We start from the raw sequence: 27,716 nt of genomic DNA, 5'->3' as shown, positions 1-27,716 counted from the left end.
TGGTCTGTGCAGGGACCCGCGCCATTTCCATCACACACCCTCCCGTGGTTACCCTGCAATGGGGCAACCCCTCTACCAGGCCGCATCTGGGCCCCGTGTAGGCGGGACCCTTGGGAAGGGGTGACTCGCTGGCACATCCACCCCGTGGTCAGGACACGGCGGCGTCTGTCTGGCCCGGTGTTTCTGTGCCCGTCGTGGTTTAGGGACTGGTGGCCTCTCTGCGGTCCCGGGGATCCAGGGCGTGGACACAGCTCTGGCCCAGTCCTGACGGCGCCTGCTCTCTTGCAGAGCCCTGGCATGGGCACCTTCATCGGCGTCTACCTGCCCTGCCTGCAGAACATTCTGGGCGTGATCCTCTTTCTGCGCCTCACGTGGATCGTGGGAGCAGCCGGCGTGCTGGAGTCCTTCCTCATCGTGTCCATGTGCTGCACCTGCGTGAGTGGGGGCCCCCGTCAGAGCCCCACCCCTGCCTGTGTGTGGGGGCCCCCTGTCAGAGCCCCACCCCTGCCCGTGAGTGGGGGCCCCTGTCAGAGCCCCACCCCTGCCTGTAGTGTGGGGGCCTCCTGTCAGAGCCCCACCCCTGCCCATGAGTGAGTGGGGGTCCCCGTCAGAGCCCCACCCCTGCCCATGAGTGAGTGGGGGTCCCCGTCAGAGCCCCACCCCTGCCCGTGAGTGGGGGCCCCCATCAGAGCCCCACCCCTGCCTGTGTGTGGGGGCCCCCGTCAGAGCCCCACCCCTGCCCGTGCGTGGGGGCCCCCGTCAGAGCCCCACCCCTGCCTGTGTGTGGGGGCCCCCTGTCAGAGCCCCACCCCTGCCTGTGTGTGGGGGCCTCCTGTCAGAGCCCCACCCCTGCCCATGAGTGAGTGGGGGTCCCCATCAGAGCCCCACCCCTGCCCGTGAGTGGGGGCCCCCATCAGAGCCCCACCCCTGCCTGTGTGTGGGGGCCCCCGTCAGAGCCCCACCCCTGCCCGTGCGTGGGGGCCCCCGTCAGAGCCCCACCCCTGCCCGTGTGTGGGGGCCCCCGTCAGAGCCCCACCCCTGCCCGTGAGTGGGGGCCCCCGTCAGAGCCCCACCCCTGCCCGTGCGTGGGGGCCCCCGTCAGAGCCCCACCCCTGCCTGTGTGTGGGGGCCCCCGTCAGAGCCCCACCCCTGCCCGTGCGTGGGGGCCCCCGTCAGAGCCCCACCCCTGCCTGTGTGTGGGGGCCCCCGTCAGAGCCCCACCCCTGCCCGTGAGTGGGGGCCCCCTGTCAGAGCCCCACCCCTGCCCGTGAGTGGGGGTCCCCATCAGAGCCCCACCCCTGCCCGTGTGTGGGGGTCCCCATCAGAGCCCCACCCCTGCCTGTGCGTGGGGGCCCCTGTCAGAGCCCCACCCCTGCCCGTGAGTGGGGGGCCTGACTGTCAGAGCCCCACCCCTGCCCGTGAGTGGGGGGCCTGACTGTCAGAGCCCCACCCCTGCCCGTGAGTGGGGGGCCCCCGTCAGAGCCCCACCCCTGCCCGTGAGTGAGTGGGGGGCCCCGTCAAAGCCCCACCCTTACCTGTGAGTGGGGGGCCCCCGTCAGAGCCCCACCCTGCCTGTGAGTGGGGGCCCCCCGTCAGAGCCCCACCCTGCCTGTGAGTGGGGGCCCCCCTGTCAGAGCCCCACCCCTGCCCGTGAGTGGGGGCCCCCGTCAGAGCCCCACCCCTGCCCGTGAGTGGGCGGTCTGACCGTTGGGACCCCACCCTTGCCCGTGAGTGGGGGGCCTGACCGTTGGGACCCCACCCTTGCCCGTGAGTGGGGGGGCCTGACCGTTGGGACCCCACCCTTGCCCGTGAGTGGGGGGCCTGACCGTTGGGACCCCCACCCTTGCCCATGGGCAGGTCGGCCCTTGGCTGCTGACGGGCCGGCAAGGATGGGGCCTGATGGAGCCTCCACAGGAGTGGGGTGAGTGAGTGTTCCTGGATGGTCACCACTCCCAGTTGTCTGTCCGTCCTGCACTTCCCGCAGCCCCCCTGCCCACTGGGAGCATCTGGATGTTTCCTGGGGCTCCCACTGGAAGCAGGGGACTCCCACTGGTGACGTGTTCAGACCTGGGTGCACCAGGCCCCCTGCAGGTGGCCCCCAGCACTGGCCCTGCCCCTCCCTCCGTTCCTGTGGCGAGAAGGGCCGTTCAGCCGCCCTGACCGCAAGTGCCACCGGCCCGAGAGGACCCAGCGGGCAGATGACCAGGGTCCCCCGGCCGCCCCGCGGGCCTCCCCCAGGTCCCGGCCGCCCCGAGGCTGTGGGGTCACGCTGGGGTCTCGCTGTGCTCTTCTGCACCTGCCGCACCCGGGAGCATCTTTGGAAGAATCTCCCCCAAAACTGATGAAAGCGGGAAACAGCAGGGCCTTGAGCTGGAAGTGCGCCCGGCAGGACCCAGCCAGATGGTTGCTGAGGCCTCACGCCTCCCCAGGGCTGTTCCGTCTGCTTCTCAGGTTGTGACGTGAAGGCCCTGCAGCCCGCAGGTGTGGCCACTTCCCTGCGCAGGTGGTGGGGCTGGAGGTGGCCCACCCTGGACAGGCTGCCGTGGTTCTCCACCACGGATGGGGTCCTGGGTGCTTCACGGGAGGTGTGCCTCCACGGCGTTCCCCTGCGTCCTCTAACCCAAGGAAACAGGCATCTCGATGGGGCCTCTTGCCTCCCACTGGGAGTAGACACTGGCTAGAAGCCAGCCCTTCAGTGCAGGAGGGCCTTGAGCCGGGGGTCCCCTGGGTGATCCTAGGAGCTCGACATTGTGGCTCAAGTCGCCGAGGTCCTGAGTGCTCCGGCCACGCGGCCGCCCAGCCCTTCTGCAGTCAGAATCTGGGGGCTGGCCTGCAGGTGGCCCTGTCCCAGGCCTGGTGCCGTCTGCATGCTGAGGGGACTCTTGGAAACCCTCCGTCTTCTGAGAAGCCCCCTGTCTGTCCGCAGACGATGCTGACCGCCATCTCCATGAGCGCGATTGCGACCAACGGCGTGGTCCCAGGTAGGGGAGCTGTGGGGAGCCGGGCGTGGTGAGGAGGGGCTGCGTGGGTGGACGGTGCTGCGCGGCCACTTCCTGTGACCTTTGCCCTGCACCCCGGATGGCGTTGGGCTTCCCAGGTGGTTCAGGGGTGAGGAATCCGCCTGCAGATCAGGATCCCTGGGTGGGAAGATCCCTGGAGAAGGGGATGGCAGCCCACTCGAGTGTTCTTGCCTGGAAAATCCCATGCACAAGAGAGTCTGGCGGGCTGCAGTCCATGGGGTCGAAAAGCCTTGTACTGAGTGACTGAAGTGCCCCACCACGAGGTGGCCTTGGGGCAGCTGAGAGCAGTCCCCGGGTGGGAGGGAGCCTGTGTCCAGAGGGGCAGATGGCAGGGGCTTACCCTCCAGGGGCCTGTGGGCAGTGACCCTGTGGTTGAACAGGGGGCCCCCCGGCCACCCTGTGTCCCCACCCCTGGGGCGCAGCGGGGCTTCTGTGAGGCTAGGGTGCGGTGCATACCTGCGGCTCGTCCCCTGGAGCCCAAGCACTCGGGGTCCCCGTGAAACCAGTTTCTCCTCCAAAATGCCTCTGAGGCATTTCCTGTTGTGTTCACGCTGCCGCCCGTGGATGTGGCTGGCGCCTCACGAGCCATGGCATCTCTTTGGTTCTAGATTCTGATTTCCCACAGATTGTGGTTCTGTTCCTGAGGCAAGTCATTGCCAGGACTAAGCTACACCAAAGCACCGCGGGGCTGGGGGAGGTGGCCGGGGGTCCCGGGAGGACCTTGTGGTCAGCCCCCTGAGGGGTCCGCCATTCTTCAGGAGGGTGTGTGCCCTCAGGTGTCCCGCAGGTGCCCCTTGCCACACACAGTCCCTGGTCGGTGTCCGAGTGGGGTCTCAGCCCACAAGCAGCAGGACCAGGGGCGGGCCGGCAAGCTGGGTGCCACCATGCCCGGAGGTGTGATGTGGAGCAGGTGACCCGGTTTCCTAAATGATCCTCGACGAAGTTAAGAGAACGCAGGTGCCGGCCGTCGTGCTCTCGGCCCTGGGTCCTGGCCTCCTGCTTGGGGCCGCACCTCCTTCAGTCACGGCGTCCAAAGTTGGCTGCCCGCGGGGGCAGTCCCTGCAGATGCCAGGCGGGCCCCCTGCCGGCCGCCTCACACCCTGCTGCAGGGATGAGCCTGTCTGCCCTGGGAGGCCTGTGGGCTCGGTTGGAAGCGTGTGCGTGACCCGCCGTGCCCTGTTCGGCATGTCTTGCAGCGGGCGGCTCCTACTACATGATATCGCGGTCTCTGGGGCCGGAGTTCGGGGGGGCCGTGGGCCTCTGCTTCTACCTGGGCACCACATTTGCGGGGGCCATGTACATTTTGGGGACCATTGAGATTTTTTTGGTAAGTTCTTTGTTTCTGGCCGGGTTCCTCTGTCCAGCACGTTGGTGGCCGTCCGATTGCCCCTGTTTGGTGACCCGAGGGTCTGTCCCAGTGGCATCTGCAGGTGTGGGGGCTCACGGGGTGGGGTGACACCCAGCGCAGAGCCCCTGAGAAGGCCCTCTGGCAGGGCAGACACCCCTGCCCCTCGCTGCTCCCGGGGGTCCCCTTGGCAGGGCGGGCGGCTCTCCCGACCCGGCCCTGTGCCCCGCAGACCTACATCTCCCCCGGCGCGGCCATCGTGCACCCCGAGGGCGCAGGGGGGCGAGGCCGCAGCCCTGCTACACAACATGCGCGTGTACGGGACCTGCACGCTGGCCCTCATGGCCACGGTGGTCTTCGTGGGCGTCAAGTACGTCAACAAGCTGGCCCTGGTGTTCCTGGCCTGCGTGGTGCTCTCCATCCTCGCCATCTACGCCGGCGTCATCAAAACTGCCTTTGACCCGCCCGACATCCCGTGAGTCCTCCGCCGGGGCCAGGGCTGCACCCGCTGAGCGTGTCGGCCGGGCCGGGGGCCGGGCTGTGTCCACAGCTGTCGGCGCTCCGTCCTGGCAGGCCTGAGGCCCATCCGGCAGCACTGTGCTGCTCCCAGCCAAGGCCCGTCCTCACCAGGGCCCCTGAGCAGGGTCCTTGTCCCCTTCGGGATTGAAGGTGGCAGCCCCGGTCACAGAGTGAGCGAGCCCCGGCTCAGCCCACGTGGGGCTGGTCCAGGGGGCGCCTGGTGGGGGCAGCACTGGCCGTGAGTCCCCCAGGCCTGGCTCCTCTCCGCCACATCAGACGCCCCAGAGCAGAGGGTGGCGGGACAGACTGGGGCATGCCGCCCGTGGACGCCCCTGTAGCCAAGTGGAGTCAGCAGCCCCTCCCCAGAGGCCCCTGGCCGTGCTCGGTTACGGGGTGGGGCAGTGGCCGGAGGCTTTTTGCTGCCTGCCCCCACCAGGGTCTGTCTGCTGGGGAACCGCACGCTGTCGCGACGTGGTTTCGACGTCTGTGCCAAAGTCCACACCGCCAACAATGGCTCAGCGACCACCGCGCTCTGGGGCATCTTCTGCAACGGCTCCGCAGACAGCACTTCCTGCGACCAGTACTTCCTCCACAACAACGTCACCGAGATCCAGGGCATCCCAGGCGTGGCCAGCGGTGTCCTCCTGGGTGAGTGTCCCCTCCCAGAGGAGTGCCCCCTTCTGGGTGAGTGTCCCTCTGTGAGTAACCTGCTCTGGGTGAGTGTCTCTTCCTGGGTGAAAGTCCCCCCCAGGTGAGTGTCCGTCCCCTGGGTAAGCATCCCTCCCTGGGTGAGTGTCCAGCAGGTCTCTGCCGCGTGGACCATCCATGCCCGCTCCTTGGGGTCCTGTCCTGTCCTGCTGGTGGCCGTGTGACTGCATCCCCAGCTGCTGACCCTCTGGGGCCCCCGGGCAGGTGCTTCCCAAGCTCCGACACCTGGTGCACTGTCGGGGGGCAGGTCAGGCCCCGGCGTCGCACCCCCAGCTTTGGGCTTGTGGAGCAGCAGTCGGGGGTTAACAAGGAGGGGGCAGGCGGCATGCCTCGGGCAGCTCGTTGGTGCTCGGCTGTCGCCAGCGATGGGCGTCCTCTTCAGACTCCGGCACTGAAGCCTTTGCTCCGGCCGTCAGGAGACGTGGTTTTCTCCGGGCTCAATTGTTCCGCGTCCGCATCCCTGTCCAGGCGGGGTCAGCGTTGGGGGGCTGAGCCCTGGGCGGGCACTGGGGTCTCAGGAGCCACCCTTGCCCCCGCAGACAACCTGTGGAGCGCGTACGCGGACAAGGGGGCGTTTGTGGAGAAGAAGGGGGTGCCCTCGGTGGCCGTGCCGGAGGAGGCCCGTGCCCGCGGGCTGCCCTATGTGCTCACCGACATCATGACCTACTTCACCATGCTGGTCGGCATCTACTTCCCATCCGTGACCGGTGAGGCCTGGGTCCCGGCGCTCTAGCACACGCCCCGCCCCCATTTCTGCTCCCGGCGGGTCAGGCCCCCTGGCTTCCGTGCCCCATTTCTGTTCCTTTTGGCTCAAGAAACGAGCCCAAGGGCCTCCTCTCCCCGTCTGTCCCGAGGGGCGGGCCTGGGAAGCAGTGTGGCATCAGGCAGGTTTATCCACGCTCTCTTGGGAGCCTGGGTCATTCAGAGAAGTCCTGTGACCTTGGCATTAGCAGTGGACGCGATGACTGTCAGAGGCCACTGTCCTTGTTGTTATGAGAGAGTCCGCTGACCTTCCTGGAGGCACTGGGGTGCAGGCAGCTCCCACCCCCACGCATACACACACACACAGTTGTCTGTGGGCTCACATGTGTGCGTACACGCACGCACACCTGCTCCCGGGCAGCCCTCAGCCTGGCCCTGAACAGGGGAGCCCCCCAGCCCTTGGCCCCCCCCGTCTCCCTGCCCCCTCCCCCGTCTCCCTGGCCCCCTGGTCCCCGGGTGGCCGAGCAGCCTGTCGTCGTTGCGTGTCGGTCACTCCTGCTCCAGGCCCTCCGAGGCTGTCCCCACACACTGGGGAGGCCGGCCTGCGGGGCTGCTCCCCTGTGCCCGTGGCTCAGAGCCAGGGGTGGACAGACATGTCTCTAGGCTCCTGGTGGAAGTGGGCCACATCTCGCTTAGGCGGTAGTTGGCGGTGGGGTCCAGCCCCTTGGGGGTCTTTCTCCTGTATTCCTGTCCCCCCACCTGTCGGTGATGAGGGCTTAGGAGCCTTCCCTGTGGGTGTGGGTATTTCCACGCCCCGTGGCACCATGCCCGCGGGCTCTGCTGAGGCCATGCCCGGGACAGATCACAGGCGCTGACAGATGTGCCACCACGAGGACGTGCTGAGCTCAGATGGACTCACTTAGAGTTTATGTGCTGGACGGAGCGATGGGGGTGGAGGCAGAGGCTGCTCCCTGCGAGGGGCGGGGGGCTGAGGCCGGGCCACGCACTGACCCAGGCCTGGCCTGGGGGTGAGTCAGCGTTTGGCAGCGGTCTCCTGGGACTTTCTGACTCCCGGCTGCGGGGATTAACCACGTTCTGGGGACGAGGTCCGAGCTGGATGCTCACAGAGGCTAGGGCTGGCGTTGGCGCCCTGGGCTGAGCCGTGCTGTGGTCTCTGCTATGACGTGGTTCATGGCTGGGCGGCTGTCCTGCAGACAGTGTGGGGGACTCGGGGTGCCCACCCACGTGCCCTGCAGTCCTGCAGTGTGCGGTGAGGTCCAGCCTGTCTGTGAGGCCCAGCGTGCGGACAGCAGCTCCGTGCATTGTGAGGAACCCCCTCCCCACCCCCCACCATCCTCGGACTCTGCCTGACAGCGCTGGGCGGGCAGCGTCTCCCAGGTGTGTCTGGGGACCATCACCACCCTCTGCTTCCACAGGCATCATGGCAGGCTCAAACCGGTCTGGGGACCTCAGGGATGCGCAGAAGTCCATCCCCACCGGGACCATCCTGGCCATCGTGACCACGTCTTTCATTTGTATCCTTGGGGGCCCAGTGTTGGGGGGGGCGGCTGTACCAGTCTCTGCTCGTGGCCGCACCCTCTGCTCCTCCAGATGCCGCCGCCACCCCACCGCCAGCGGCCTCAGGTGGCCCTGAGCACACTCCCGCCCTCAGAGGGGCCGGGCTGGCCTCGCCCTGACTGGGACGCCCTGTCCCCAGCCTGGGTTGGTTGAAGAGCATGGCTCTGTCTGAGAACCGCACGTCCTGAGCACATGGCTCTGTGATACGTGAGTCACATGCAGCTGCGTGTGTGCCCGCACCACGCTTTTGTTGCGTGGGGGCCCCTGGCGTCGCCGTGCCGGTGGGGCCGTTTCTGTCCAAGTTCACCCCTTCCCAGCCGGCGAGGGTTCCCGCTTGGTCCTGGCAGTGGTCACGCCAAGGGCCAGGCCCATCCCGACTGACCCAAGGTATCCCGTCTGGGGGGCCACGACCCAAGATGGGGTGGGCAGGGGGGGGGGCTGGTCCAGGCCCACCTGTGGCCAGCATGTGTTGCCTGCCGCGTCCTTGACCCAGGCTGCAGACCTCTCCTGCATCGTGCTTTTCGGGGCCTGCATCGAAGGCGTGATCTTACGAGATAAGTATGTTTCGTTCGTGGCTTCTGGGAGCTTCTGGGCCAGCACTGGTTCCCTTGGTGACCCATGTTGAGACGGGGGAAGGCCGGGTGTCCCAGCGGAGCCTGGACCCGGGAACCCGCACCGTGACCCTGGGCCCTGGGAGAGCTGGGTGCAGGGGCTCCAGGGGGCTGTCGCTCCGTCTTGGGAAGTGGGAGGTGGTGTCTGTCCTCGGCCGCTCCCTGGAAGCTTGCGCCGCAACCCCCCCCAGGTTCGGGGAGGCCCTGCAGGGGAACCTCGTCATCGGGATGCTGGCCTGGCCGTCGCCCTGGGTCATCGTCATCGGCTCCTTCTTCTCCACCTGCGGGGCCGGCCTGCAGAGCCTGACTGGGGCGCCACGCCTGCTGCAGGCCATCGCCCGGGACTCCATCGTCCCCTTCCTGCAGGTGAGCGCCCCCCATCACGTGTGTGAGGCCCCCGGGAAGCCTGCGTCTGAGGACCTGGGGTCTGCCCCTGAGCATGAGCGTCGTGGTCCAAGGCGGGGAGACGCAGGTCTCCACCTGCAGCCTGGCCGCCTCACCCCAGGCCTACGTTCTCGTCTCACTCCGCGTCTGCCTCGGGCTCTGGGTTTCCTGTCCCGGACCGTGTGTGGGAAGGAGGCAGGGGGCAAAGCTTCCTCCTAGGAGCCCTGCCCTCGCTTGGCGGCGGGGAGGGCCCAGGCCCAGCCGCACGGTCCCCGTGGGGCCCTCCCGGGCTGTGCCCCTGGCCGGCACTCAACAGGAGCCCCAGGCTCTGCGCTCCGGCCTCTCCTCCGGGCTGTGGCTGGGTGGGCTCCGTCCTTCTGTTGCCGCCCCGAGGCCTGCTTTGAGCTGAATGCAAGCATCTCGGCCTCTTGCCCGCACGTAAGTGTTCTTCTGGTGCCGCCCACTTCTCTGGGCAGGTGTTTGGCCACGGGAAGGCCAACGGGGAGCCCACGTGGGCCCTGCTGCTCACAGCGCTCATCTGCGAGACAGGCATCCTCATCGCCTCCCTGGACAGCGTGGCCCCCATCCTGTCCATGTGAGTGGCTGCCGGGGGCACCTGCTCATGGGGGCGCGGATGAGGCTGGGGGGACCCCCGGGACCCGGCCTGGCCTGGCCCTCATGCTGCCGCTCATGCCCCAGGTTTTTCCTCATGTGCTACATGTTCGTGAACCTGGCCTGTGCCCTGCAGACGCTGCTGCGCACGCCCAGCTGGCGCCCACGCTTCAAGTACTACCACTGGTGAGCGTGCGGAGCTGCCCCTGCCTTCCAGGGGGCGTGTGGGGGGCAGGCACCCCCGGGGCCCTGGCTGTCTTTCCTGGACCGGCCGTCTCCCAGCCCCAGGGCTGCTTCAGCCCTCAGGACGGCACAGCCTCGGCCGGCACCAAGGCCTGGGTCCTTCCGCTGGGATGGGGAGGCCTTGGGCGGCTGCTCGGGTGCTGGCTTGGGGTCTGGGTGGTGAGCGTGGGTCTGGGCTGCCACCCCCCCAGGACTCTATCCTTCCTGGGCATGAGCCTCTGCTTCGCCCTGATGTTCATCTGCTCCTGGTACTACGCACTGTGCGCCATGCTCATCGCCGGCTGCATCTACAAGTACATCGAGTACCGCGGGTGAGCTGGCGGCCACGTGCGCCTCTTTTGGTCCGCTTGTGTTTGTTACGATGTGTCTCTATGTTTGTCTGTGTCCAAGTGCAGAAACCACGCTATTTTAGCAGTGTGTCTGTGAGCTGCGAGATCCATCTAATGATGGCACTGATGTGTGCTGCATTGTAACGTTTCTAAGGGGTTCCCCATAAAACCCTAAGCGATGGGCAGGTTACCTGCATCTCAGAGCCCTGGGTGCATCACAGGGGCATTTCCCCTTCATACCCTGGCCCCCTCCGGGAGCAGAGGCCTTGCGGGGGAGGGACTTGGGGGCCTCTTGGACTTGGGGTGATGAGAGGCCTCTGGGGGTGAAGCCTGAAGGCCCCGTCCAGCTCTTCCAAGCTTGGAGGAAGGGTCTGGGGGCCTTGACCACTCCAGCGAGCCCTGCACCCCCATCAGCCCCACCTGGACCCCCCTCCCCTGTCTGCCCCATTCCTGCCCAGCTTGCGAAGCTGCCCCTTTGTCACAGAAGCACTGAGAGACCCCCACACCCCTGAGCTGGCTGCCTGTGGGTCTACATGGGTATGCTGGGGGCTGGGTGTGCTGGGGGCCGGGCCTCATCCCTGCGCCACCCCCCCCAACAGGGCCGAGAAGGAGTGGGGCGATGGCATCCGCGGGCTGTCCTTGAATGCCGCCCGCTACGCCCTGCTGCATGTGGAGCATGGCCCGCTGCATACCAAGAACTGGAGGTGAGCCACCCCCGCCCGCTGCCCCCCGGCCCCGCCCCCCACCCCGAGGTCAGGCCTCACGGGGGTAAGGGGTGCCCCACCCCCCATTAGGAGCAGTGGTCCCCAAGTGCCTGGACCACTCACCCAGCCCCACGCCCCTTCCTGAGGTCAGGCCTCATGGGGGGAAGGGGTGCCCCACCCCCCATTAGGAGCAGTGGTCCCCAAGTGCCAGGACCACTCACCCAGCCCCGCACCCCTTCCTGAGGTCAGGCCTCATGGGAGGAAGGGGTGCCCCCCTTTAGGGGTGGTGGTCCTCAAGCACCGGGACCACTCATCTCGGGTCTGATCTCTGCTTGGGGTGTTGGGTGCAAGGGGTGAGCAGAGCTAGTTGGGGCTCAACCACGGATGGAGGGGGCCTGCCCGCCGCCCCACTTCTGGGGGGTGCTGCCCCCTGGAACACGGGCTCCCCCTGGTGGGTGCTGAGTTGCCGCGGTAACCACCCCCCCCCGCCCCGCCCCGCCCTGCCAGGCCCCAGGTACTGGTGCTGCTGAACCTGGACGCCGAGCAGCAAGTGAAGCACCCCCGCCTGCTCTCCTTCACATCGCAGCTCAAGGCCGGCAGGGGCCTGACCATCGTGGGCTCCGTGCTGGAGGGCACCTTCCTGGACAAGCATGTGGAGGCCCAGCAGGCTGAGGAGGTGGGCTGCCTGGGGTCTGGGGGGAGCAGGCCCCATCAGTGTTTCCGCCGGCACGCCCGCCACGGTGCATGGGTTGCGCTGAGTCCTGTTCATGTTTCCAAGCAGATGTGGTTTCTGAGTTTGAACAGGCAGGGAGGGAGACCGCTGAGACCCTGAGGCCTTGGGTGGGGCCAGGTGGTGGGCAGGGCAGTGGGCTGGTTAGTGGGCTGGGCTGAGCACTGCCCTGGGGCAGGACTCCCAGTGGGCGGGACTGGTTCCTGTTCCTTCCGCTTGCTTCAGGGCCCGTCCAGAGGGAGCCATAGGGGCCAGCCAGTGCTCGGTCCTCCGACTCAGACGCCCTGCCGGCACGGCTGTGGCCTCTGCCCTGGGTCTGGGGCAGCCCCAGTGCCCTGATGTCCCTGACCCTCAAACCCCGCTTGTGGACGGTTCAGGCTTACAGACAGTGACGGCGCCGCCTGGCTATCCCTATGTGGCCTGCGTCCTGTCACCTCCGCTCGCCCGCCCGCCTGCCTGGGGTTTTCCAGGCAGGGCCGCTACTGGCTGTCTTCCTCCCCAGCTGCGCGTCTGTCTCTGAGACAGGAGGTGTTTGTGACACCAGCCCCACTGCCCCCCGTCACCCCTTCCCCCAGCCGTGTCCGGCCTCCCTGCTCACCTCCAGCCCGGCTGCGGGACGCAGGCTGCCATGGGCGCCCTCGTCTGCTGTGCCCACCTGTGGGCTGCCTGGTAGGTCTGGCTCAGCCCTGCTGTCCGTGTGTTTATAGATCAGGCTGCGTCCAGGGGGCCCCCCAGAGTACCTGGGGCAGGCCTGGCCTCTCAGAGGGTCACGGCCTGTGTATCTCGAGGCATCCACCCCCTTCCTCGGCGGGGGGACACCCAGTCCCGGAGACCTGCCCGGGGGCTAGTGCTTCTGACGCAACCTGTTGGGGACACGCTGTGGCCTCTTCCTCATCTGCAGGGGCTCCAGCGTCCTCTCTGGGGTCATCATGACCCAGGTGTTTGACATGGCAGCTGTGGGTGTGAACCATGCGTGTAGACTCCGGGGTCGTGGCAGTGGGCCATGGGTGCAGACACTGGGGTTGTGGCCGTGGTCCCGGGTGCAGACGCCAGGGTTGTGTCTGTGACTTTGGGTGTAGTCACCAGCGTTGTGGCCGTGATCCCAGGTGTAGACATCGGGGTTGTGTCTGTGACTTTGGGTGTAGACACTGGAGTTGTGTCCATGACCCTGGGTGCAGACACTGGGGTTGTGTCTGTGGCTTTGAGTGTAGACACCAGGGTGGTAGCTGTGATTGTGTTGTGTCTGTGACTTTGGGTGGACACTGGAGCTGTGTCCGTGACCCTGGGTGCAGACACCGGGGTTGTGTCTGTGGCTTTGGGTGTAGACACTGGGGTTGTGGCCGTGACCCTGGGTGTAGACACTGGGGTTGTGTCTGTGACTTTGGGTGTAGACACGGGTTGTGGCCATGACTTTGCGTGTAGACACTGGGGTTGTGGCCGTGACCCTGGGTGTAGACACTGGGGTTGTGTCTGTGGCTTTGGGTGTAGACACTGGAGTTGTGTCTGGGACCCTGGGTGCAGACACTGGGGTTGTGTCTATGACTTTGGGTGTAGTCACCAGGGTGGTAGCTGTGATTGTGTTGTGTCTGTGACTTTGGGTGGACACTGGAGTTGTGTCCGGGACCCTGGGTGTAGACACTGGGGTTGTGTCTGTGGCTTTGGGTGTAGACACTGGGGTTGTGGCCGTGACCCTGGGTGTAGACACTGGGGTTGTGTCTGTGACTTTGGGTGTAGACACGGGTTGTGGCCATGACTTTGCGTGTAGACACTGGGGTTGTGGCCGTGACCCTGGGTGCAGACACCGGGGTTGTGTCTGTGACTTTGGGTGGACACTGGAGTTGTGTCCGTGACCCTGGGTGCAGACACCGGGGTTGTGTCTGTGACTTTGGGTGTAGACACTGGAGTTGTGTCCGGGACCCTGGGTGCAGACACTGGGGTTGTGTCTATGACTTTGGGTGTAGTCACCAGGGTGGTAGCTGTGATTGTGTTGTGTCTGTGACTTCGAGTGGACACTGGAGTTGTGTCCGGGACCCTGGGTGCAGACACCGGGGTTGTGTCTGTGACTTTGGGTGTAGACACTGGAGTTGTGTCCGGGACCCTGGGTGCAGACACTGGGGTTGTGTCTATGACTTTGGGTGTAGTCACCAGGGTGGTAGCTGTGATTGTGTTGTGTCTGTGACTTCGAGTGGACACTGGAGTTGTGTCCAGGACCCTGGGTGCAGACACCGGGGTTGTGTCTGTGACTTTGGGTGTAGACACTGGGGTTGTGTCCGGGACCCTGGGTGCAGACACTGGGGTTGTGTCTATGACTTTGGGTGTAGTCACCAGGGTGGTAGCTGTGATTGTGTTGTGTCTGTGACTTTGGGTGGACACTGGAGTTGTGTCCGGGACCCTGGGTGCAGACACTGGGGTTGTGTCTGTGATCCTGGGTGTACACTCCGGGGTTGTCTGTGACCATGGGTGCAGACGCCAGAGCGTGGCCGTGGGTTTGACCCCAGGGTCATGGACGCCGTCCTGGTGCGGATGCCGTGTGCCATCCTCGCTGGCAGAGCGGCCTCTGTGTGTTGGCGCTGTCTTCTGGACAGCCCCTGCGTCTGCTGTGAGATGCTCCAGACCCAATCCCCACGCCGAGGTGGCGGCCGGCTCCATGCTCATGGTGCCGGGGTGGCCTCCGGCTGCACTTGTGTGGGGCCGCGTGCCAGAGAGCGTCTTCTCTCTCTCTGACCGTGGCCCCTTCGTCCCCTCAGTGTCTCTGGGGACGGCTGGGGAGGTGGGCGTCTGGCCCAGACAGAGTGGGTGGGGGGGGTCAGAGCTCAGCGCCGCCGCCTGAAATGGCACCAGCACAACTGGATTCATGGCCCGCCTTCCAGACCCAAGTGGCGTCACCCAGCACGCGTTCTCTGGCCCTTCCCCTGCCGCTGTGTTTAAACAAACGGCTCTGGAAACACTATTCCGCGAGCTCGTTTTGCTTTTAAGCATTGCTCTCCCAGTTGGCCAGGTGCTTGTGGTGTTTCAACAGAGGCCCACGGGGTTCCTTTCACGGATGAGCTCTGAGTTCTGTTCTGTGAAATCTGCCATCCTTGGCATGGGGGTGGTACCTGATGCGCCTGAGGCTGGGCAGAGATGCGGTTCTGGTCTCCGTGATGGTTTATGGAGAGGCGGGTCTCACATCTGTGGTTCTGGTCTCCCCGATGGTTTTATGGAGCGGCAGTCTCCCCAGTCGGGTGCTCCGCCATCTCTGCCTCGAGGGCCCCATTCCACCCGGAGCTGTTGGCTGGATCCTGGCTCTGCTGGGGGAAGGGGAGGCCCCGCTGAGGTCACCCCAGGTGTCCGGCAGGGGTGGAGCTCGGCGCCGCGCGGGTTCCCCAGGGGAGGGGCTGGTGGAAGCGCTCAAGGGGGACTCAGAGGGTGAAGACCGCGGACAGGCCGTGGTCGGGTGCCCCAGGTTCGCTTACTGGTTACGCCTGCTGGATGCATCCACGAGGCTTTGCAGGGTTTGTGGGCCTGCCTGAGACGTGTGTGTTGGCCCATTCGTGGAAACGGTGACCTCGTGGTGGGGGGCCCTGCTGGTTCCTGGGGGACTTGGGGGATGGAGGGGCCCACATCAGATGATCTGGTGAGCGCAGGGCTGGCCAGGGTGTAGGGAGAGCGTGGGTGAGGTGTCTCCTGGAGCAGGTGGCCTCGCCGTGGACCCTCAGGCTCAGGGTGGGGCTGGTGTTCGAGGCCCCAGGTGCTGCTGCTCAGAACCCCACGGGGGCTCCTCAAAGCCGCAGTGCAGGTCTGCACTCCTGTCCATGACCTGAGAAGCTGTTGGTCTCAGAGCTGGAATGTGTGGCCTTTGAGCCCCTTGAGCAGGGAGGCCGGGCCCCTGGGCTGGTCCCCAGGGGCGCGTGTCCAGGGGCCCTGAGCGGCGGTGCAGCTGCCCTGCGGCGGCCCTGGGCCACATCCCAGCTGCTGGGACCCTCCTCCCTCAGCCAGCAGCCCTTGCAGGTGGTCGCCTACATCTGGGCAGTCGAGGGGGGTGCGCTGTCAAGGGGAGATGTGTCGGTGTGAGTTCCCTGGGTGTCCATCACAAGTGCCCACAGTGGGGGCTCAGGACAAGTGAGGTTGGCTGTCTCGGCTCCAAGGCCAGAGGCCCTGAGTCCAGGCCTCCCTCACAGGGCCATGCTCCTGCTCGGGTGGGACCCACACCAGGCCCTCAAGAGCCGGTCAGCAGGGCCGGCAGGTGGCTGGTGGGCACAGGCCGGGCCGTCTGGATGGAAGGCCTCCTGTGGTCCCTGCGCGTGTGGCCTCACTGGGCATTGAGCTGCCCATCGGGGGCTGGCGTGTGGTCCAGGAGGCTGGCCTTCCCCTCCTGAAGAGCCAGCTCCGTTGGCTTCCAGGAGGAGCCGTTGGGCCCCACGCTTGCTGGCCTGGCCCCCAGGGAGCAGGAGCCAGGGCAGGGTGTCTGTGCGCGCGTGGGGGTGTGGGCCGTGACGGCACGGTCCCAGTGATGAGCTGGGACGTGTGAGCACTCCTCACACGTACTCGCGTGCACGCAGCCAGCCCCGAGCGCGCCGAGTGCTGGCCTGGACTCTGGCTGCTTAGCCTCCAGCCTCCATGTGTGAGGCTGTGACATCCACATGGAAGCTGCCGGCGCCCGGGGTGGGGGTGATGGGGTGCACGTGGTCCGCCCCCAGCCCCCTGCTGACGCCCTCCCGCCCTCCCGCGCCGCAGAACATACGGGCCCTGATGAGCGCTGAGAAGACCAAGGGCTTCTGCCAGCTGGTGGTGTCGTCCAGCCTGCGGGACGGCATGTCGCACCTCATCCAGTCGGCCGGCCTGGGGGCCATGAAGCACAACACGGTGCTCGTGGGCTGGCCCGGGGCCTGGAAGCAGGAGGACAACCCCTCCTCCTGGAGGAACTTCGTTGGTGGGTCCACGGCCCCGCCCCACTTGGAGGGGGGCTCACAGTTCCCCAGGGGCGGTTCCCGGCCGGCCTGCCCCAGCCGCAGGGTGGTGGGCTTGAGGGCCTGCCCCCCAGGCCTGCACGGGGACCCCAGCCCTCCCCCGTCAGCCGTTCCCCAGCGGCCCCGTGACACCCCTCCCTGCAGACACCGTGCGTGACACCACAGCTGCCCAGCAGGCCCTGCTGGTGGCCAAGAACGTGGACCTGTTCCCCCACAACCAGCAGCGCTTCAGCAGCGGGCACATCGACGTCTGGTGGATCGTCCACGACGGGGGCTTGCTCATGCTGGTGCCCTTCCTGCTGCGGCAGCACAAGGTGGCGGGGAGGGGCACACGGGAGGCATGCGGCGTTTCCTGGGGAGTGAGGTCACCCGAGCGTGGGGTCGTGGGCGGTGGGGTCGCCTGAGGATGGGGTCAGGGGGTGGGGTCGGGGGCAGCAGGAGTGACGGCCCCACCCCCCAGGTGTGGAGGAGGTGTCAGATGCGCATCTTCACGGTGGCCCAGGTGGATGACAACAGCATCCAGATGAAGAAGGACCTGCAGACCTTCCTGTATCACCTGCGGATCAGCGCCGAGGTGGAGGTGGTGGAGATGGTGAGGGCCGGCGGGCGCTGGGCGGGGACTCCGGTCCCCACAGCCCAGGTCCAGTCATCCTCGTAGTCCATCTTGAGCTCCAGGGTGGCTTCATCTCGGGCTCCTTCTGTCTCTGAGCTTGGCTTCGAGGCGGGCTGGGCGGTTTGCAGCGAGTCCCTCAGTGTAGCTTTGCCTGAAGTCACCCCGTGGGTGTCTGGGCTGTGAGATCGTGGTGGGAAAATGTGACCACAGGACCAGCCGCTCAGGATCCGAGCCCGTGGCCAGTGGGAGGTTCCCGACGGTCCCGTGCAGGGGGGCGGGCGGGCGGGCCTGTGACCAGAGCCGGGACAGTCCTTCCTCCGCGAGGGCCTCTCGCGTGTCTGTGACCACGGCCCCAGGAAAGGTGAGGGCATTCGGACGTGACTGTACATGCTCACGGCCACACGTCCTGGGACAGGCCCGCTGGGGCCGTGGCCCGCTTTCGGGGGACGGGGCTCAGTCCCGTGCTTCGGGCCCGCAGGTGGAGAATGACATCTCAGCCTTCACCTACGAGCGGACGCTGATGATGGAGCAGCGGTCGCAGATGCTGAAGCAGATGCAGCTGTCCAAGACGGAGCGGGAACGGGAGGTGTGTGGGGTCCCACGGGCGCCTGGACAACACGTGGCCCTCGGGCCAGGGGCTCCGAGGTCACGGGGGCATTTTGCCTCCACGCCTGGTCCTACAACCTGCCCCTCACGGGCCTGGGCTCGGGGCCATGTTGTCGTGTCTGTCTTGGGTCCATGGGGCTGGTCGGCTTCTCTCCCCATGGGGGGTTCGTTCCCGTCCTGGAGGGTGTCGCAGCCCTGGGCCAGCCTTGCACTCTCGGGAGCCGTGCATGCCCGCGATCCTATGTGCGTGCAATTGTGTGGGCCGGTGAGTGAGGCTGTGCTTCCCCGCCCCACCAGGCTCAGCTCATCCATGATAGGAACACGGCTTCCCACTCGGCCATGACCACCAGGGCCCAGGCCCCGTCCACGCCCGACAGGGTGCAGATGACCTGGACGAAGGAGAAGCTGGTTGCTGAGAAGCATCGGAACAAGGACCCCACCATGTCCGGGTTCAAGGACCTCTTCAGCCTGAAGCCGTGAGTGTCACGCTGCCCCGACTCCAGCTGGGGGGCGCAGGGGGCCCCTGCTGCCTGTCAGGAGCTGCAGCCCACACAGCCCGTGAGCAGGGAGCCAGCCCTGGCGCAGCTAGCGGGGACATGGGTGAGGAGGCCGGTGAGGCTGCCGTTGGCCCCCTGGCGGGGGTCCCAGCGCCCAGAAGTCAGGGCCGAGCCCCAGCGGGGACCCTCCAGGCTGCCCTCCGCCCTGCTTAGCTCATGGCTGTGGCGTTGCGCTGAGAGCCCTGGGGCTGGCCCCGTCTCAGTGCGCGGTGTGGCTGGACCTGGGAGATGGGGGGTCCTGGGTGGGAGGCCAGGACAGTGTCTGCAGAGTCTTGGGCAGTGGAGCTGAGCCATGGAGCCCTACTGGTCACAGGGTCTGGGGGGCCTGTCCCCTCGAGAAGGACACTGTCAGCTGAGAAAGGGCGGCCTTGGGAAGCGAGTAGCTGTGTGACACGTGCTGTGTGTCCTCCTGAAGTAACACGTTCTCTGTTTTCTCTCCCGTGTAGAGAATGGGGAAACCTGTAAGTCACCCCCTTACCCCGGACCTCGTAGACGTGGTTGCCTGGCATGCACTGCACGCACAACCCCTGTGAACCGCGTGTGCATGTCCGAGTGTGTACACAGCCCCGTGTGTGTGCAGGGCCGTGTGTGGGTGTTCTGTGAGTATGTGCGTGTGCCTGGCCTTGTGCATGCTGTGTCCACACATTTACCTGGTCCCAGGTGTGGGTCAGTGCATGCAGGCGCAACCCCATGTGTGGGTGTGCTCAAATACATGGGTGTGCTCGGTCCTGTGTGTGAGCATGTCTTTGTACATGTGCCTGGCCTGTGTGCATGTCTGTGTGTGTGAGAACTTGCGTGTCCATGACGTATATATATGCCTGGCCTGTGTGCATGTCCTTGTGTATGTATGTCCATGGTGTACATGTGCCTGGCCTGTGTGTGTGTCCGTGTGTGTGTGCATGTCCGTGTACATGTGCCTGGCCTGTGTGCATATCTATGTGTGTGTATCTGCCTGTTGGTGTACGTGCGCCTGATCTCTGTGTGTGTGTCTGTGTACATGTGCCTGGCCTGTGTGCATGTCTGTGTATGTGTTTGCGTGCATGTCCATGTGTATGTATATCCATGGTGTACATGTGCCTGATCTGTGTGTGTGTGTGTGTCCGTGTACATGTGCCTGGCCTGTGTGCATGTCTGTGTATGTGTTTGCGTGCATGTCCATGTGTATGTATATCCATGGTGTACATGTGCCTGATCTGTGTGTGTGTGTGTGTCCGTGTACATGTGCCTGGCCTGTGTGCATGTCTGTGTGTTTGCGTGCATGTCCATGTGTATGTATGTCCATGGTGTACATGCGCCTGATCTGTGTGTGTGTGTCCGTGTACATGTGCCTGGCCTGTGTGCGTATCTGTGTGTGTATATTTGCCTCTTCTGTGTGTGCGTGTCCATGTACATGTGGCGCTTCCCCACCCTGGCTTTCAGTAATTTCCTGTTTAGTTTGCTCCCTCTGTCCAGAGCCGCTCAGGGCGCATACCCGAAATTCCTTCTCTGGGTAGCGCATGAGGACTGAGCCGGGGCAGCCCTGAGCGGCCCTGCAGCAGAGCGGAGGCTGGCTGTGCCCGAAGCTGCAGTGATTGTCCACCCGCGTCCCTCGGGGCCAGGGGTTCAGGCTCTGTGTTCCGGCTAGGCCCGGGCAGTGTGTCCTCCCATCTGCCCAGCGCCGGGCACCCCTCGCCCCCAGGAAGCGGCTGCCTTTAGTCTCGTGGGCAGGGATGTGGGTGAACCTCTGGAGCCAGAGCTCCAGGCCAGGGGGTGCTGCCTGGCTGTGCCTCTGTCTGCCCTAGGCCCCCTGTGACTTCCAGGCTGTGTTCCCTCCCTCGGGAGCCCCGGCCGCTCGCCCTGCAGAGCCACGGGGTCCAGGACTGCACTTGCAGCCCCTAAACCCGAGCGGATCGCACAGGGGCCAGGACACACAGGCGAGCTGGGAACACAGGCCGAGCCCCGTTGCCTGCTGTTCTCCCGTGAATTTAAAGTGCCCTCCACGTAAAGCCTCCTGACCGAAGGACAAAAGCCGGTCTGTGGACACAGGGCAGGCGTCCCTGCCAAAGGCGCTGTGAGCCTTGCGCCCGTGCCCCGTGTGTGCCTGGTGGGTCAGCAGGATGCGTGGGACGCGGGCTCGGGGACAGGGCCTCCCCCGGGTGCCTCCTTGGAGTCGGCTGGAGGGATTCCCAGAAGGCAGGCGGTCAGCCCCCTGATGACACGTGCCTGCCCTGAGTGGGGCTCCCTGGGCCCCGTGACCCGGGTGTGTGGATCACGGGTGTCCTCCAGACCGCCATCCGGAGCAGGGATCCGGCTCCCAGCTCTGCACCCACGCTGGCCGCGAGGCCTCCGTGTGTCCAGCCGCAGCCCCGGCCTGAGTGCCCCTCCCCGCCAGGCCCAGCTCCCAGCCCCCTGCCCCGTCTGTGGCCTCACAGCTGCCCTCTGTTCGCGTCCTGGACACTCGAGAGCTGCCTGGCCTCTGCCCTCCACGCGGCCTGTCGTCTTGGAGACATGGGGTCTGTCTGGACCCAGACTCCTGATTTTTAGATTATATGTGTTTTCAGACCCTTAACCCGGAGAGACCCTTTAATATCACATGCACATTCCTGGGGTCACTACCCCCAAACACACTGGTAATTGTGGTCCATCCTGGCAACTAATTCATGGTTCTTATAACAAAAGACCCCTGACTGCTGTGGACAGAGGCCCAGCCTGTAATTTTATCAGGCAAAATTGGAGAGAGGAAACCAAAGGCTCCATTTCCCTGTTCCTCCTGGTACTTGGCGGCCGTAATTGGCTTCATTTGGCCGAAGGGCTGTGTTGATCAAAGGCTGTGGTCCCCGATGCCTCCTGCGGGCCTTTCCCTGACCCCTCGTGGGGTGGCCTCTGTCGGCCCATCCCTCTCAGTTCGGGCCACAGGTGACCTTTGAGCCGCGTCTCCTGTGTGCGGCCCTGGCTTTGGCAGAGGTGCCCGAGCGCCCAGCACACGGGGAGTTCCTGGTGCCGTGAGGCGGGTGGCCGCAGCTGGGGTCCGCTCCATGCATCCTGGAAGGCAGCTGGCTGCGGGAGGGGGGGCAGGAGGGGGGTGGACATCCCCAGGCCCACTCCCCTGGGGACCCTCCCTTGGGGCCGCCCAGGACCCTTGGGTACCCGTGGCTGCTCCGCCCACTCCTGGGGAGTGGAGATGGGGCAGGCCAGGAGGACGCAGGCACAGGGTCTGGTCACCGCGGGCAGGGGCTCTCATCCTTCAGCTGTCAGCTGTGGCGTCTGGTGGACAGAGCTGGGGGTGGTCCTGAGTCTGTGGCCTGGTCCCAAGACCTCCGGCCTTGGGAGCCGGCGGAGGACCAGCCCCTCCCTTACTCGCCCTCTGCCCGGCCCCATGAACCCCAGCCCACGTCAGCAGGAACTAGCGGCAGCCTTTAAGTCTGAGCCGGCCCCAGCCAGGGGCCTCCACGGGAGACGCCCGGGAGCTGGCGGGCTGCCCCGTGCCGTCCCACGGCTGTGCTCGAAGCACAGAGACCAGCTTCCCTGGGCGTCGTCACAGCCCCCCGTGGACTCGCTGCCCCGGGGGCTCTCTGTGCAGCGGGTCAGACCTGTGCCCACCCGCCCTTTCTGATGGGAGCTAAGAGGGCCTGAGCCCAGGGCCCAGGACGCGGCTGGAGGAGCTGAGTGGCCGTCTCCCTCCCCAGGAACCAGTCCAACGTGAGGAGGATGCACACGGCCGTGCGGCTCAACGGCGTCGTCCTGGACAAGTCACATGACGCCCAGCTGGTCCTGCTGAACATGCCGGGGCCCCCCAAGAACCGGCAGGGGGATGAGAACTGTATCCTTCGCCGGTGCTGTCCCCGTGGGGCGGGTGTCCCCGTGGGGTGGGTCACGCCTTGGCACCCCCTGCTCAGCAGGGGCGCCCGGGGAGGGGTCGGAGCAGAGGGGCCTTTGCCGTGGGCTGAGGGTTGGCCTGGGCACCCAGGCCGCGGCTTGCACATGGGGCCGTGGGCTGGTGGACGTTGAGGCTGTGTGCAGCGGCTCCTGCCATCTGACTGCTCCCTGCATGGCCGGCAGGGGCTTGGGCTCCCGCAGGCGGGCTGTGTTTGCCCTCCTCCTGTGAGCTGCTGGGGCCCCAGGTATCACCCTGATTGACTTGGGTGGGCACCACGGGGCCCAGGGCACGCTGTGGCCACACGGGTGTCCCGCAGCGGCCCTCCCTGGCCCCAAGGCCTCCGAGAGCAGTGCAGCGCATCTCCCGGAGCTTGCTCAGACCGTCTCTAGGATGGGGCGTCCCTTGGGGGCTCTTGGCTGACTGCGCACCTCAGGGGCCCACACCCCGTGGTGGCCAGGCGGATGTGGGGTCCCGGTGGACGGACAGTGCCCGTCCCCCACCCCCTGTCTCCCCCCCTGATGGACCTGGGTCTCAGCTTCCTCCGCCTCTGGCCGAGTCCCGACTGCACAGCTCCTGGGAAGTCAGGTGTGCCCTTGGCATGCATTGTGAGGTTGGCTGCATCCTTAACTCGGCCCCACTGCAGACATGGAGTTCCTTGAGGTCCTGACCGAGGGGCTGAACAGGGTGCTGTTGGTCAGGGGCAGCGGCCGGGAGGTGGTCACCATCTACTCCTAGCACCCTGCCCCTATGGGCCGGCTGGGCAGGTGTGCCAACGGAGCCGCAGAGCTCACTGACCAGCACTGACATTTTGTGGAAGTTTCTAGAATGCCCCCAGGCGCTCCCATCCAGGCTGAGCGCCAGTGTGCACACAACCTTTCATTGAGTCCACCCCCTCGGCCCCTCCCCCCAGGAGGCTGGCAGAGACGACCGCGTCGTGTAGCCCAGAGAGGCGGGAAGCCCCCGGATGGACTCTCAGAACCTACTCCCCGAGGCGGGAAGCCCCGGACGGACTCTCAGAGCTGACTGCCCGGCTGGGCCTTCAGGCTGTTGTGCAGTTAGAGCTAATCTGAGCCCCACCCCAGGCACCCACAAGGAGCCACACAGACCCTGGGTGGCCCTGGGTGCTGGGTCTCCCCACCTGTGGCCCCGCCTGGGTTTAGGCTCCAGGTAATGGCAGCCGACGGCGGGGACACCTTCGGGACCTGGAGCCCCGCACACATGAGCATCTGACGCACACCTGCTCCCACGACCCCGGTTCCCACTCCTCGTGCTGGAGGGAATCGGGCTGCGACCAAGGCACCCAGCCGTGTTCGGGCACTGACGGGCGGCCCCAGCTGTGTTGAGGCCGCTGACATGACACCTTCCAATGACCTGGCCTCTGTCTGCACTTTGCACGTGTCATCACACCCACTGTATGTTGTTGGAGATGTTGTTGGAGTAACTTGTGTGCCTCACTTTCCTTACGGCTTATTTATTTATTTAAACACTGAGGGGCGGGGGGTTCACTGATAAAAGCTGTCCATACGGAGATCGCTTTGATGGAAGGGGCCCCAACAGCCCAGCCTCAGCTCCCGTGGGCTCCCTAGGAATCGGCCTGGTCCATGGATTTCAGGTCAGGCGGGGGCTAAGCTTCCGGATGCACCCGAGGGGTGGTTGGGCAGCGTGCAGTGGCCACAGCTAGTGCCAAATGCCATGGGTGGGCAGGGGTCTGGTTCGGGGCTGAGTTAGGCGGTGAAACCCACCCCAGTGGCTTCCGGTCCCCCTCCTGCATCTGGGGAGGGCCCGTGGGTCCCACTCCTGAGTCACGTGGCTCACCCCAGCTGGCGTGGAGCAGATGCATGCGGGCCCTGCCCTCTGTCTTCACCCGCAGCCTTTCGACCCTCAACCATGGAACCGCAAGCCATTTAGAGTTGATTTCTTGTTTCCCTTTTTTTAGGTTCTTTGTATCATTTTGTTAGCAGAAGAATAAAATTGTATAGAATCTGAATGTGTTGAAGGATCTCATGTGACTCTTTCAGCTTAAAAATGAAACACTCAGAGCTGCCCCCTGCTTCCCTTGGAGTTGACCTCAAGTCTGATCAGCAGGGCAAACCCAGGTGCTGGAAGAGTGACCGCGTGAACGGGCTGAAATAAAAACAGACCAGAGTAACCACAGCGGGTGATGGGGTGCCGAGGTGTGTCCCCAGACCCGGGTGGGCAGCCCGGCTGTGAAGTCCTGCTGTCCGCTGGGGCGACTCTGCCGTAATCCCCCCGGGAGACTTGGGAGAGAACCGTGGCGAGGGGCCTTCTGTTCAGACACACGGGCTGGGGCTGCGACGGTCCTCCCGCCCAAGAGGTGGACCTGAGGGAGGGAGACCAGCAGGTGGTGCCCGATCGCGGAGAGACAGCTAGGGCCGCTGTTGCTGCTTCTCAGGGTTAAGCAGGGTGACCCAGCAGTTCCACTGCTGGACATGATAGCCAGTGGACACGGACTCCCATGAAGGCGTGTCTGAGTGTGTCCCTCCCTGCTCAGCTGTCCCTACATGGGAGCCCGGGCGGGCAGGACACACGCGTTCTCGATGGCGCCGGTCAGTCCTGAGACAGTGCAGGGCTGAGCTTCCCGTGGGGAGCCCAGAGCATCCCACTGAGACATGTGGGCGTCACAGTCAGCTGCCCCTCGGGCCCCAGAGCTGGGGGAGCCAGAGAGGCGTGGGTGACGGGGCAGCCACAGGATAATGGAGCAAGAGGCCGGGCAGGCGCACAGCCTGTTCAGGTCACAAAAAATGCTTCGAGGAGGGCATGACCCCCTGGCCTCCAGGCCAACTCCCCACCTCTGCACTGGGGTCCATGCCTCCCTGGTTTCACCAGCAATGTCTGACTCGTGCTCTCCAGACCCCCTCATGTCACCCCCCCCCAGGCTCCATGCTCTCATCAGTACACTCCCCCCCAGACCCCCTCTCATCCCCCGCAGACCCCCTCTCGTCCCCCCTAGACCCCCCTCGTCCCCCGCAGACCCCATCTCTCCCCCCCAGACCCCCTCTCGTGCCCCGCAGACCCCCCTCTTGTCCCCTGCAGACCCCCTCTCGTGCCCCGCAGACCCCCCTCTCGTCCCCCGCAGACCCCCTCTCGTCCCTCCCAGACCCCCCTCGTCCCCCGCAGACCCCATATCTCCCCCCCAGACCCCCTCTCGTGCCCCGCAGACCCCCCTCTCGTCCCCCCTAGACCCCCCTCTCGTCCCCCGCAGACCCCCTCTCGTCCCTCCCAGACCCCCCTCGTCCCCCGCAGACCCCATATCTCCCCCCCAGACCCCCTCTCGTGCCCCGCAGACCCCCCTCTCGTCCCCCCTAGACCCCCCTCTCGTCCCCCCTAGACCCCCCTCTCGTCCCTCCCAGACCCCCCTCGTCCCCCGCAGACCCCATATCTCCCCCCCAGACCCCCTCTCGTCCCCCGCAGACCCCATATCTCCCCCCCAGACCCCCTCTCGTCCCCCGCAGACCCCATCTCCCCCCAGACCCCCTCTCGTCCCCCGCAGACCCCCTCTCGTCCCCCGCAGACCCCATCTCCCCCCAGACCCCCTCTCGTCCCCCGCAGACCCCCTCTCATCCCCCACAGACCCCATCTCTCCCCCCAGACCCCCTCTCGTTCCCGCAGACCCCATCTCTCCCCCCCAGACCCCGTCTCGTCCCCCGCAGACTCCCCCTCTCATCCCCCCCAGACCCCCTCTCGTCCCCCGCAGACCCCCCCTCTCATCCCCCCCAGACCCCCCCTCATCCCCCGCAGACCCCCCCTCTCGTCCCCCCCAGACCCCCTCTCGTCCCCCGCAGACCCCATCTCCCCCCAGACCCCCTCTCGTCCCCCGCAGACCCCATCTCCCCCCAGACCCCCTCTCGTCCCCCGCAGACCCCCTCTCATCCCCCACAGACCCCATCTCTCCCCCCAGACCCCCTCTCGTCCCCCGCAGACCCTGTTTCATCCCCCCCAGACCCCGTTTCGTCCCCCCCAGACCCATCTCCTCCCTCCCAGACCCCCGCTCGTCCCCCCCGTCCCAGGCTCCATGCTCTCATCAGTACAGCCTCCCCTCACCACGCCTCCCCTTGGATGCAGCACTGGCTGTAACCTCAGCTGCCCATCCATCCCCTCCGTGTCCCTGCCAGGCTGTCTACTGAGTCTCTGGGGAGGCGCCGAGTTCCACCCCCTCCTGCGGTGCGTGTGGACGGCGGCCGTCCCGTCGTCTGTCCCGTGGGTTCGTGGCCTGCCTGGTGCAGCATCAGGCTCTTCAGTGGTGGAGAGGCGGCTGGGGCCCCGGCCTTGTGTCTGCTCCTCCCAGGGCAGCGACCCCCAGCCCCATCGCCAGCCCTACCCAAGGCGCCGTGGGTGTTGGGTGGGAGCGGAAGCTCTGGAGCCCGAGGGAGGGCTTGGCTGATGCCAGTGGTGGGGCCACTCTTCCCGGCCGTCCAGGCCCAGACCAGGCGGCTGTCCGGGGGTGGGGGCTGCGGGAGCTGTGTCGTCTGCTCTCCACACACTCGCCCGCTCGCTCCCCACACTGGCTCCTGGGAGGAGCCCGGTCCAGGACAGGCTGGGGGCCAGGCAGCAGGCAAGGCTGGCACGGGGTGGGGGCATATGGGGTGGGGCCGGGGTCATCTCAGGTGCAGAGAGGCCTGAGGGGCGAGGGCGGTGAGGGAGTCGGGCTGGGGTGGGCCAGGGTCATGTGGGGGTCGTGCGGGGGTCGTGTGGGGTCTGGGGTGGGGTGGGACAGTGTTGTGTGGGGTCCTGGCTTGGGGGCCCCTTAGCAGTCCCGTCTTCCGTGTCCTACACGAGGGCCCATGGTGCAGATATAAAGGACCTGTCTCGTCTGTGCTCAGGGTGGGTGGAGGAGGGAGGCCCCAGGCTGGGCGCTGGGCCGTGGTCAGCACTGCCGCACCAGGGAAGCAGGCCGCGCTCTGACTTCGCCTTTCAGCTGGGGAGACAACCACAGGCCCGAGCTCAGGCCGCAGGGTCCAGACGGGCGGCACCGGCCTGGCAGGCCTGCCCGGAGCCACTGATGGAGCAGTGCCGGACCTTCAGACCGCGCCTGAGCCTCACCATCCAGAAAGTGGGCGGGGGGGAAGATCGGAGGGGGCGGGGGCGCCAGAGCTCCTTGCCCGGGATCAGGGCTTGGTGGCCGAGACGACTGCCAGCCCTGGGTTGGGCAGCACAGAGGCCTCACTGCAGGGTCTCAGAGACCCTCACCCACTCAGTGCTAGGTTTGTCTGGCAGCCGCTCTCCAGAAGGACTTTCAGAATGTGAGACAGATCGGTCCTGCTCCGAGGTGTCCAGTAGCCAGGTCTAAACAAGTAAGTTAGTTTTTTTGTTTGTTTCTGTTACAAAAGGCAATTCTCCTCCCTTGACCGGTCACCACGAGGCCTTCCTGGTGCCCAGCAAGAGTGTGGACTTGGCACCGGGGCCTTCGGGCAGCAGGCAGGCGCTGCCCCTGAAGCAGGCCGTACACGGCCCCCGGACTCCCCACCTCTGTCTCCGGCCGTCACAGCCTCTTCCAGGAGGACGTCCACTTCCCCTGACCCAGGTGGTCCAAGGGCCGAGCCCTCAGCTCCAGAGCAAGCCGCCACGTCCGGGAGACAGCTGTTGTCCACGTGTGGATGTTTGGTCACCACGTCCGTGGGCGTCCGTCCTC

General features: G+C 66.0%; 1 protein-coding gene across 1 annotated transcript in view; it reads left to right on the top strand.

The window, feature by feature from the left end:
- Positions 1-24,053, top strand: part of SLC12A7 (solute carrier family 12 member 7) — a 63,101-nt gene extending 39,048 nt beyond the window's left edge. The window contains 22 exon segments of the mRNA XM_070476433.1: positions 289-435; positions 2,927-2,981; positions 4,217-4,347; positions 4,598-4,642; positions 4,644-4,840; positions 5,321-5,532; positions 6,132-6,299; positions 7,731-7,829; positions 8,373-8,430; positions 8,675-8,849; positions 9,344-9,462; positions 9,567-9,665; positions 9,914-10,033; positions 10,651-10,755; positions 11,263-11,431; positions 16,202-16,397; positions 16,579-16,748; positions 16,895-17,026; positions 17,526-17,633; positions 17,951-18,129; positions 21,876-22,009; positions 22,710-24,053. Coding sequence (XP_070332534.1) covers positions 289-435; positions 2,927-2,981; positions 4,217-4,347; positions 4,598-4,642; positions 4,644-4,840; positions 5,321-5,532; positions 6,132-6,299; positions 7,731-7,829; positions 8,373-8,430; positions 8,675-8,849; positions 9,344-9,462; positions 9,567-9,665; positions 9,914-10,033; positions 10,651-10,755; positions 11,263-11,431; positions 16,202-16,397; positions 16,579-16,748; positions 16,895-17,026; positions 17,526-17,633; positions 17,951-18,129; positions 21,876-22,009; positions 22,710-22,801 — 2,910 coding nt within the window. The 3' untranslated portion in view covers positions 22,802-24,053.
- The last annotated feature ends 3,663 nt before the right edge of the window (positions 24,054-27,716 follow it).

The sequence above is a fragment of the Odocoileus virginianus genome, chromosome 14 (genome assembly GCF_023699985.2).
Source record: "Odocoileus virginianus isolate 20LAN1187 ecotype Illinois chromosome 14, Ovbor_1.2, whole genome shotgun sequence".
Lineage (NCBI taxonomy): Eukaryota > Metazoa > Chordata > Mammalia > Artiodactyla > Cervidae > Odocoileus > Odocoileus virginianus.
The sequence above is the reverse complement of the archived record's forward strand: the minus strand, read 5'-3'. Positions and strand labels throughout refer to the sequence as shown.